At 51.0% G+C, this 11478-nt stretch overlaps 1 protein-coding gene across 1 annotated transcript in view; it reads left to right on the top strand.

The window, feature by feature from the left end:
- Nucleotides 1–9415, top strand: part of GPD2 (glycerol-3-phosphate dehydrogenase 2 (mitochondrial)) — a 40159-nt gene extending 30744 nt beyond the window's left edge. Inside the window, exons 9-17 of the mRNA XM_010140207.1 lie at nt 879–1072; nt 3061–3195; nt 3428–3603; nt 3792–3923; nt 4368–4526; nt 5373–5485; nt 5563–5641; nt 5760–5858; nt 9290–9415. Coding sequence (XP_010138509.1) covers nt 879–1072; nt 3061–3195; nt 3428–3603; nt 3792–3923; nt 4368–4526; nt 5373–5485; nt 5563–5641; nt 5760–5858; nt 9290–9415 — 1213 coding nt within the window. The remainder of the gene's footprint in view (nt 1–878; nt 1073–3060; nt 3196–3427; nt 3604–3791; nt 3924–4367; nt 4527–5372; nt 5486–5562; nt 5642–5759; nt 5859–9289) is intronic.
- Nucleotides 9416–11478: the final 2063 nt, after the last annotated feature.

Raw genomic sequence — 11478 nt, 5'->3', positions numbered from 1 at the left:
GCCGGAACTGGGAGCTTTCAGAGTGCTCTGGGTCCTTCGGGGGTCCATGGCTGTTGGGCCCCGCCAAAGTGCTCAGGGGTTGATAGACGTGGCTGTAGTGTCACTGGAGCTTACTGGTGACATGGCTCATAACATGTACAACTTCAGTGGTGTCCTCCTCTTGTTTTCCCTACTTCTTCTCACTGTCGCTCCCCCTCTCGCCCTCCTGCCCCACCTTTATGGTGAGTGGGGGCTGTAGAGGTCGCTGGGGTTTTGTATGTCTTTATTTTGTCCTCCGTTCAGGGCGCAGGTTACTAAGATAACGTGGGTTAATAGTATTTCATCTGTAATTGTTCTTGTTCTGTACTTAGACACATTGAAACAGAGCTGGGGTTCTGTTCTTGTTTCTTCGACTTCAATGTGCATTCTGTTGTGGCCTCCCATGTCCTCAGTGGTGGAAGAGAAGCGATTGTCCGTTTTTTGATGGAAAGCAGTTGTTCATTCCATAATGGATTTCAAGGAATTGCTGGCTTAAAATTTCCCAGGGTTTGTGTTTGGAATTCCGATGGGCAGAGCAAATGGAGGAGTGAGGTGCCAGAGCCCGATTGTTCTGTTAACGGTTGTGCTCTGTCAGCTTGCTTAGGAAATCAAATTCTAGTATTATCTGAGCATCACCTTCAAGGGCCTTATTTCCCCAAACATCTGGGACCACCACTTAGTCGAGTCAAGGCCACATGTGAAATCTCTGATTTTTTTTTTTTTATTCCTTTTTCTTTTCAAATCGTTTGACCTGAGCACAAAGGTCATGTTCTGGTACTTTATCTGGGGTACGAGGGGTGCAGGGACAGAGCCCTGGGGATGCCTGACCTCTTCTGAGCCATGTCCCTCCTTTATTTCAGTCCTGATAACATGGGTCTGCTCGACCCAGCCACCAGCGACGGCAGAGTGATTTTCTTCCTGCCGTGGGAGAAGATGACGATTGCAGGGACCACAGACAGCCCGACCGACGTCACGTCCCATCCCATACCCACAGAAGAAGATATCAACTTCATTCTGAACGAAGTGCGCAACTACCTTAGCGTGGATGTGGAAGGTAAGCTTGGCCAGCTCCGGTGTGCCCTGGGAAGGTGCTGGTGAGTCTGGGGCAGTTCGGCTGGAGCAGGTGCTGCACCGCCAGGACAGCCTGGTCTCTCTGGGGGCAGATGCAGGGTTTTGGAGAACAGGGACAGTTTGGTCATAGACCAACACAAGGACATCAGATAATCCACCCGTTTTCTTGAAGGAAAAGTTGTTCTGACTTTCCCTGTGTCTTTTCCGTTTTTATTTCCATTTTTCTAGGCACTTTGTTCTCAGAATTGACTTTCCATGATACAGTCAATATCTAATAGTGTCGGTTTTCAGTGGGGGAGGAAAGTAGTAATGGGCAAACCAAGAGAATTCATAAAAACTACTTGCTGGCAGCTGTTGCCTTCAGTATGAGCTGGGAACGCTCTTGAGGTGCTGGCCTGCTTTGACTCAGTGGGTTGGAACGAGAGAGGCTTCTCCCCGTTGTAGAGAGGGGCTTTCATTATTCTGGGAAGGCACTTGCACCTCTGTGTTTCTGCTGTAGCAGCACAGCATTGAACTAACCCGAAAAGCACCCGGTCAGGGCACTGCAGCACCCTTAGGTTTAGTCCGGAGATGGGGAACGCTGGGTAACTTGTTTCCTGACACGGATAGTTGATGGTATTTTGTGAAGCTCAGCAAAAGGCTTCCGGAGATGGACCTGAAAGCTTCTTGAGCAGCAGTCGGGCTAAATGAGGGTGGTGGGCTGGCAGGTCGCTGCTGGAGCCCGGGCTGTGGCCAGGACAGGGCTTTTGCCGGGCTTTGTGCAGGAGGACGCTGGGAAGCATTCCGTCCTCTTTTGCACGAAGCCTGCCTCGGTGCCCGCTGCTTTTCACACGTGCAATTAGCAGCGTTTATAGATTGCTTGTTAGTGAATTAACAACTGTGCCGGCCGTATCAGCGCGCTGCAGACCTGCCTTTTTGCTGCCAGAGACAGTGCCAGGGTTATCAACTTACACAGGCTTGGACGTGTTCCAGCCGTTTAATTATAGTGTCACGCATGCTGCTTTTTCTAGTTTCATTAGTTTATAAACGTAATATGGTATCTTATTTCTGTGATTAACACTTCATTTTGGCAGGTTAAACATGCTGGCAGAGCACCATTGATTTCTGAAATCTATTTTGTGTTCTTTGGGGGATATTTTTTACACCCTTGTACTGATTTTCAATTATCATTTATTTGAAAGTTGTATAAAAAAATATATGTTCCAAAGACTTCAGTATAAAGCAAATCGGTCGATTTTTCTGTTGCAAATTTAATGAGCAAGAAAATTAATTTCATTAAATCCTCTTGGTCCTATGTTTTACATATGAAAAAAGGGACTTTTGGAGGCTGGGGTGTTCTGGGGATGGGCCACAGCCGAGCACAGCCCCGCCGAGAAATCTCCTCCTTGCAGGTTGTGTAGCTGCCCTTACAATAAAGGCTGTGGGTGAAGCTCGCTTGTCGAGAGGAAAGCTCGGAAACACAACCTGCGAGCTAGAGAAGCGGCTTTGAAGTCCTAAAAGCAAACGTTACACTCCTGTGGAACAATGTTTAGTTCGGTTTCTGCAGTGTAGAGTCAGGACTGTCCCGTCAGTGCACTCTTGGTGCTGGGGGCATGTTTTGGTTTTTGGAAGGGTTTGTGTTCTGGCTTTGGTGGTTTGGGGTTTTTTTGAGCTGATCGGTGAGTTTGACTTGGCTGCTCAGTTCCCAGGATGCCTCAGCTCTGCTGGATTAGCCAGTGTGCCAAGCAGACCTCCCTGTCCCTGGCTTTGCTTTGGGCTTGAGAGTATTCCTGACCCCGCTCAGGGCAGGGCTGGGTTTAGTTCTGCAGCCCAGGCTTTTTGAGTTGCTCACCTAACAAGCCCGGTATGGTGTGGCCCCTGTTCCACAGCAAGTATCTACTGGGAGGCGGTGCCACCCGGACGAGGGGAGGGATACAGGGTAAATTCCCATCCGTTCCTGGCTGACTTAGGCTGGTCTTTGCTTCTGGGCAGTGAGAAGAGGAGATGTGCTGGCGGCGTGGAGTGGCATTCGTCCTCTGGTCACAAACCCCAACTCCAAAGACACGCAGTCGATATCCCGGAATCATATCGTTACCATTAGCGATAGTGGCCTTGTCACCATAGCAGGTACTGGAAGTTCTTCCCAAGGACAGCTCTGTCGGGCTTCCCTGGTGTATTTTTCCAAAGCTTTTCTTGTTACAGGATAATCCTTCACATTCCGGTCAATAGACTGTGCTCGGTCAGCGGTAGCACGGCTGGCTTGTTGGAGCAAGTCTAGTGAGACCTATAAAATCCATGCAGTACGTGCCATCTTGGTGTTCCACTTCCTTCCCCCAATAAAGTACGTGGGTGGTTACAGGTGGGAAGTGGACAACCTACCGTGCCATGGCACAGGACACCATCGATGCGGCTATTCAGGCGCATGGTCTGAAGGCGGGTTCCAGCAAGACCATTGGACTGCAGCTACAAGGGGCTGAGGACTGGAGTCCCACTCTCTACATTCGGTTGGTCCAGGACTACGGACTTGAAAGCGAGGTGAGTGGTGGCTTCTGTGGGTGCCCTGATGTTTCTGCCATGGAGGGGTTTGTCAGGGCTGGTCTAACCCATTCGCAGTTGAAGGGGTTTCCTCCCGCACAATCCAGACCTAATGCCCTCCTCAGCCTGTTTGTTATTGGTGACAAGAGAAGTGGTAAGAAAAACTAGATTTGTTTCCAACTCCCCAGGTGGCTCAGCATCTCGCTTCGACATACGGTGACAAGGCTTTTGAGGTGGCCAAAATAGCCCAGGTTACAGGAAAGAGATGGCCTATTGTTGGAAAACGCCTTGTATCCGAATTTCCTTATATTGAAGCTGAGGTAGGTGGAAAAACTACGTCAAGTTCTTCAATTCTCTTCTTGGGACAAGTAGGTTCTAGAGCAGGTTGGTCTTGCTCTGTGAAACATGCCCCTTTCCTTTGGTCAGGTCCAGGTTTTTCTTCTGTTCTTGTTTTTCCTCTTCCGCAGCATGCATTTATTGTTATGTTTATATAGACGCATGGTAGTGTGTTTATATATAATTAAACTGTTATTTCATGACTATTTTGTATTTCATATATACACGTTTGATCCCAGACGGCTTTTATAAAAGGTTCCCAGGAAGAGGGAGCTTTGCAAGCCCCTCTCCTGCTCGGGTGGGAACTAGCCGCAGAGGGTCCTCGCTGTGCGGCCAGCCCAGCGGTGCGGTCTGACAGTGGCCAGGCAGCGTCCCCCCCTAGCCTGTCTGCTCTCTCCCCTGCACCTCCCCTCCTCTCGTTGCTGTAGGTTGTCTATGGTGTGAAGGAGTACGCCCGCACGGCTGTGGATATGATTTCCCGGCGCACTCGCCTGGCCTTTCTCAACGTGCAGGCTGCGGAGGAGGCACTGCCGAGGATCGTGGACATAATGGGGAAAGAACTTAACTGGAGTGAGCAGAAAAAAAAGGTACAAAGGGCCTTTTTCATCTGCAGCTGTTTTGTTTTTCTTAAGTAGTTTCCATGTTAACGATCTAAATCAGTTGAATAGAAGCCTTCAAGTGATGCTTTCTTCCCGAGAGGATGATTCACTCGGCGTATTTCGTTATAAAGGCTGTATCAAAATAGCTCTGAAATGAGCTGGCAGCGGCTGGGGGGGGGGGGGAAAGGGGCCACTGGGGGATTCACTCGGCGTATTTCGTTATAAAGGCTGTATCAAAATAGCTCTGAAATGAGCTGGCAGCGGCTGGGGGTGGAGGGGAAAGTGGCCACTGGTGTCCTGTCCTTTCCCACTGTAAAAATGAAAGCAGACTCAGCGTTACGATCCCGTTCCTCTTGAAATACTTTGTTTACTGACACTTTTCAACAGATCTACCTCAGAAAAGGAGGATCTTGTTGTCTGTGTCGCTCCTTTTTGTCTGCTGTGTGCTTTGAGAAGTGGCAATGCTGGGTTCGCCCCATTCTCTGTCCTAAATGGCTGGTGCAGGGTCACTGTGGGGCTCCTTCACCCCCCTGCGCTCAGCCATACAGCCCGGGAGTCCTTCGCTTCAGTTGCGGTGTTGGCAACTGGTCCTAAGAGTGTTCACACAGGAATTTGAACTCTTTACTACACTCGATGTCTCTTTTCAAGATGAAAAAGCGCCAAAGCTCAACTTGTTTTACCGATACTTCCCCACCACCATCTGCTTAACTTTTGGGCCTTAAATTCTAGTGAAGTGGAAGAGGTTAATAAACACTTCTTGAAAAATAATTGTGCAGGAACATGCCGTTCCTCAGATACACAGCTTTGCTGCTTTTTTTGTTGTTGTTGTTGTAGGAAGAATTTGAAACTGCTAAAAAATTTCTCTATTACGAGATGGGCTCCAAAGTAAAGTCTGAACAATTAACAGACAGCTCTGAAATCAGTCTGGCACCTTCAGATATCGAAAGGTAAGTGCAGGAGAAGAATTAGTACCTGTCACTGTTCCGAGTGGCGGTTTGTCCCACTGATAACCCTTGTGTTGCAGGTACAAGAAGCGATTCCACATGTTTGACAAGGAGAAGAAGGGGTTTATTACGATACTGGATGTGCAGCATGTCTTGGAGGTGACGTTTCCTTGTGTTCTTTCGGTTTCCTTTCTAAGCCTCGTACCCGAATTTCAGAGGGCGGCACAGCAGTGCGGCACGGCCCCGCTGACGGGCTGCTGTGCTGCTTTCCGTCCAGAGCATCAGTGTGCAGATTGCTGAAAAGACCCTTCACGAGATCCTGAATGAGGTGGATCTGAACAAAAACGGACAGGTGGAGCTCAACGAGTTTTTGCAGGTGGGTGTCCCTTTGTCCCACGAGAAGCTGTAATGTTGATGATCAGAGGTGTGGGTGCTTAATTTTTCCCCTCTTGGCTGAAGGGCTGGGCTGGCCACTAGGTGAGTGTCCTTGGCTAAACGCTGGAGCGCTGATGCTCTTTGCCAGATCACAAGACAAGTGACACACAGAGCCGTCCTCAAGACACTTTGAAATTCAAGGGTGTGGTTTTTTTCATGTGCAGAAACAGTAAGACCCGAAGAACAGGTCTGATTTGCAAAATACACCAGAGAGCAGACCTGAATTTCAGTGATTTTGATACAGAAATGCTGTTCAAATGTATCCCAAACAATACGCTTGTCTGTCGGAAGGTAGATGGCACAGTTACGCGCAGCGATGTTTAGCTGGGTCCGTCAGTGATTAGCAACTTCTAAATGATTTGGAGTATTTTAAAGACTGAGCTTGTGGTTAAAGCACATCCCATTCATACAGTCCCAGTTTAACTCCGGGACTGGCCCACACTGTCTCCCTTGGTGTGGAAGATCTGACACTGACGACCCACCCGCTTCTTGCGGGGCTTTAAAATAAGCGGAGGGGTGCTGCTGGAGCGCGTGGCGGCAGCTCCGGTTCCAGGGGCCAGCCCGGCTGCGGGGCTCCCAGTGCCTGCCCAGCGGCAGTGATGGATGCCGAGCGGGAGGGAAGGGAATGCTGGGGATTTTGGTCAATGTCAGCCCTTTCTTCACTGTGTCAAGTTAAACAAACAAGATCAAGGCGAAGGAAATGGTAATTGTCTCTCTCGAGATGGGCTGCGGATGAGAGCAGCGTGGTGGAATCTAAATGCAGGCGTTGTCCCCGGCTGTGTCCGTGCTGGGAGAAAGGACTCTCTGTGTGCCCAAAACGCAGCCGTTCAGCGGGGTACCTGGAAGGCGCTCAGGGGAGGGGGAAAAAACCCAAACCAACCGCAGGGGCAGGAAAGCAGAAACAGGCGCTTTGGGAGCTTGTGCTTCTGTGTTCAAAGAGACGAGAAAACCACAGCTGCTTTCTGCGTGTTGCAAAGGGTCTCCCTGTTACAGCCCTCCGAGGGTGAGAGCTTTCGGTGGGGGGACCTCACCGCTGGCTGGAAGGGCTGGGTTAAACTAATTGGGTTAGTCTGGATGTATTGAAACAAGGAGGAATTACCTCTTCCAAGGATGATTACTTTTTTTTTTTTGGTGGCTTTCTGGGGTTTTATTTCACTGTGCCGAACAGTCTGTGCCCCGAGTCACAACACCTGTAAAATACAAAAGACAAGCTGCTGTCTGGGTGCAGTTTGGCAGTGAGTTCTGTAGAATCCCGCAACTCTGTGGCTGCTGCTTCTCCCCTACATCTGACCGTGCCATCTGAATGTGTAACCCTGGCGATGGGCGCACCTCCCGCAGGGGCTGAGAGCCGCGTGGGGAGCTGCCGCCTGGCTGAGCGCTGAGGAGGAAGTACGGTGACAAAATTAATGGCAGGTTGCCATGGAAGGAACAAAACACAGTCAAAGTTTAATTTTTTTAAATGGATCTGTTAAGACAGCTCCCAGTAGTTTTGTGTTTGCTTTTTGAAAACTTCCAGGTAATTGCGTTTTACCCCAGAATGTTTGTGGAAAGCCACGGGCAAATATTTGTGGACGTTTATATTAGAATACAGGCACACGCTGTACAAGGGCGGCTGCGTCGCTTTCCAGGCGTGAGCTGAGCAGGGCCAAGTGCTTTCGTTTGGCCAACCACAGGTTGCCAGCGTCACTCACGGAGAGGACTGGTGAGAACCGGTCCCAGCGGATGCCAGAGCTTACGGGTGTTGCCCAAAGAGGAAGCGGACTGTGTTGGTCAGCGATTAAGGTCGTTCCCCGGGGCGGGGAGGCGGAGTTGTGACAGTTTTTGGGCGCACACAGAGCTGTCCCGTGGCAGTGACTGGTTTTCTGAAGAGAGGCCGTAGTGCTGCTGTCGGTTGTGCTGAAGAAATAGGGGAGGCCTTGGGAACTAGTTTTGGCATGTAAAGGCAAAAACCCCCGTATTAAATGAGGAGGAAGCTTTTCTTCCAATAGCAGATTGCCTTTGGGGTCCTGATGGACCCACACACCAGGAACTCCTGTTTTCGTGGCGGTGCCGGGGGATCAGCCATCATCTTTGTGGTCGCTCCCCCAGAGAGCGTGTGGTGTAGTCGGGCCAGACGGATCCAAGAGTGGCTGAGCCCTCGTCCCCGGGGTGGATGGTGCCGGGCGATGCCCCTCCTCCGAGGGCCTCCCTGGCCATGCGCAGGGATTGCTCCAGCAGCGAGGGTGCCAAGGGGGAGCACCGAGCCCAGGCCATGGTGGACCTGCCTCGCTGGCTGTAGCTCCTGCTCCTCCTGCTGCTGGCCCTCTCCTTCCTGACTCGTGTCTCCTCGGCTTCAGGGCTGCACGGGGTGACCAACACACCTTCAGACACTAGGAGGCTTCTTCAGCCTCGCTGGGTCTGTGGAGTGGGGGTTCCCCCTGTCCTCTCCCCTCCTAGGTTCTCATTCCGGCTTTGCCAGCATTGACACCACATTTGCCCAAGTCCAGCTGCAGGTAAAAGAGATTTTCCGATGGAAGGGGAGAAATCTGAAGGATCCTTAGCACTCAGCGGGAGGAAGGAATGGCATTTGTCAGTGCCGATTGCTTTCCGCAGTGCTCTTGGACAGGCTGACTGCATGCAATTTCTAGTCTAATGCTCGCTTTATCCATGGGATAAAAAAGAATTAACTAAAATCTCAGCACCAGTGTGGGTTCGTTACGATAGAGCTGAGTCCAGTTTCAAGGACTTAAAGGCAAATTAGTTTTAAAAGTCTGTAAGGAGTTTGGATTTGAAAGAATTGTGGAAGTCAAGTACGCTGTCTCCACAAAGAAGGGCACGTGAATGAAGAAGAGGCAGTCCAGGGTCAGCGGGGCATCAAGACCGGTGGTGTTCTATCGGTTACGTCTTTCAGATATGGACAATAACTAAATAAAATAAAAGCACCTGTGCAATAGCTGGGTTCTTGCCTACATCCTTAACTGCCACTGGAAGAACCCTGGTGTCGATGCTTCCTGTGCTGTTACTCCCAGAGGGATTGTGTTTGGTACTTGTACCCTTCTGCCACCCAAACCTTGCCAGAACCTTCACTGATATTTCTGGAGAATGTAAATTGAGCTTTGAGGTGAGTCTCTGCAACCGTACATGGAAAAATCTGTTCTGTATGTTCATTGATCGCTTTGCCCAGCAGCCGGTAGCAAGTGTTGACTTGGCCATTAGACCGTGTCGGTGTCCTCCACCCCGTAAGCTGTGTCAGTGGAGGCCTGGGATGGGTTGCAGTCACCCTGCTGTGCCTCTGGCCGCTTACGGAGGCCTTTCCACGAGTGGCTGAACCTTGAACTCTGTTCTTTGTCTCACAAATGAACTAACCAGCCCCGCTCTCTCTTGTCTCTGAAGCTCATGAGCGCCATTCAGAAGGGCCACGTCTCTGGAAGCCGGCTGGCTGTGCTCATGAAGACTGCTGAGGAGAACCTGCATCAGAGGCTGGTGATCCCGGTGGACCGCAGTGGTGGGGGACTGTGAGTTCAGACACCGTGTCTGCACGGGAACACACGGCTGCGTCTCTGCTGAGAAACATTCCAGCGCTTCTGATTGTCCCGGCTCATTCGAGGTGACCCGTGTCTGTCCGTCGGTGTAGCTCTTACAAAAATACACTGGTGCGTTCGTGCTCCTTGTTCATGGTTTTCTGTACAGCTCGTGATGCTCCAATACATGGCCTTTGGGCTTGGGTGCTTTCTGGACGCGGGGGTTCGTGAGCAAGACTTGAGGAGGGCACTCTGGGAAGACTTGGACTCACACACAAGCACACGTACTACCCTCTTCATGAGCTTTCTGTCGCCTTTAAAGAAAGCGATGCTCAGACAGTGCACTGAGTTTTGTGAATGGGAGTTTGGTGTTTAAAAGCTGCTGCTCTGTCCTCTTCCACAAAGCGAGGGAAAGCCGGTGTCCTGGGTCACGAAAGGAGCACACCGGACACTTCCCCGTGCGCTGAGGAGCTGTCATCAGCCTTGCGGAGGTGGGTGGGTGGGTTTGCTCCATCAGTGCTCTTTGATTTCAGTGCTACCAATCCTTGGCCAGGCAAAAGTATCAGCCCTAGGAAGCTGCAGGACGTCTTGATGAATCACCCCAGCTGATCATTCAGTGAGGAGTGGGGGGACAGCTTTCCCTGCCTCCCTTACCCACAGAAATGAGCTTCCTTTCATGAGCAGCCTCGTCTAGCGGGCGCTGGGTTGTGCTGCCAAGTGCTTCACCCCGTTCCCCGCTCTGGACAAACGCTGCTGCTGTGTGGAACGGGGCAGGTCCTGACAGCGCAACAGTCTTAGAGATGTCTTTAAAAGTGCTCACACACAGGGTGAAACAATGAAATCTGGGTTGTACTCCACTAACTTTTCTATAGAAAGGGCTATTTTTCAGCAGCTTAATAAAAAACAGAATTCGGAGCACTCACTTGAGCCGTGTCTGACGCTGCTGTGTGCGGCTGTCGCCTTTCTGCTGTGAGCCTGGGCAGGTTCAAGGTCAGGTGGAAGATTTCTGCCTGGTGTAGAACAAGGAAGGGAAAAGCACGAGGATGGTTTATTTGTCACTGTGTTATATTGCTTGAGTAGAAGCGCTAATTTGCAACTCAAACCAGGCTTCAGTTCCCAGGGGTCGGAGTTCCTCCCGGTGTAAAATCTGATCTCTTTTAACTGGTCACCACTTTCACTAGTGGGAAATACCAGTACAGGAATGAACGGGGAGGGGATGACTCTGGACTTTGAAAGGGAAAATCATCACATGCACAAAATGGAGACGCTGAGGAGCACGAGGACATAGCACAGCCCGTTCAGCTGCTGCTTGGCTGGAGAGGCAGAGTCCTTTAAAAACAGCATGAAACAGTCCGGTCTTTGAAAAGGTATTTTTTGGCCCTGCCTCGTCCCAGACCGTGGGTGTTGTTGGGGGCTGTGGCTGGGTCCCCGGAGCCCTGTGCTCGCAAGACTCGGGCTGAGCCGGTGAGGAGCTGGCGCGCCGGGCAGCTTGAGGAGGTGTGTGTGAACCAAGGGGGGGTAGTTTTGGGCCCTGCCTCGTCCCAGACCGTGGGTGTGGTTGGGGGCTGTGTCTGCCTCCCCGGAGCCCTGTGCTCGCAAGACTCGGGCTGAGCCGGTGAGGAGCTGGCGCGCCGGGCAGCTTGAGGAGGTGTGTGTGAACCAAGGGGGTGGTTCCTGCAGCCCTGGAAACTTCCCTTTGTGAAATCTGTTCCAGCGTGTTCAGGTGAAGCGTGTAATGTTTGACACCAAACCCTCTGAACCGGGAGCACGGTGACAGGTTTGCAGGCGCTGCAGAACTGGAGGGGAAGGAACATACCACACGCAGGTTGTTTTGGCTCAGTGAGCACGGCAAGGAGGGGAGGGCTCAGGATTTGACTCTTAACAGGAATTAAAAAGGAAAAAAAAGTAGAAGTGATGAGACCTTTTCCAGGCCACAGAAAGAAAATTGTTTATGGTATTTAATGTCTTTTTTGTGTTTAAAGAAAAGCTCTCCTCCACTCCCCTGTAAATGGCCCTGTTTGGAATGAATGCTCCGGGTTTACCTGCGAGCCGGGTTTCCCG

Source organism: Buceros rhinoceros, unplaced genomic scaffold, assembly GCF_000710305.1.
Source record: "Buceros rhinoceros silvestris isolate BGI_N320 unplaced genomic scaffold, ASM71030v1 scaffold10597, whole genome shotgun sequence".
In the NCBI taxonomy this organism is placed as follows: Eukaryota; Metazoa; Chordata; class Aves; order Bucerotiformes; family Bucerotidae; genus Buceros; species Buceros rhinoceros.
The sequence above is the reverse complement of the archived record's forward strand: the minus strand, read 5'-3'. Positions and strand labels throughout refer to the sequence as shown.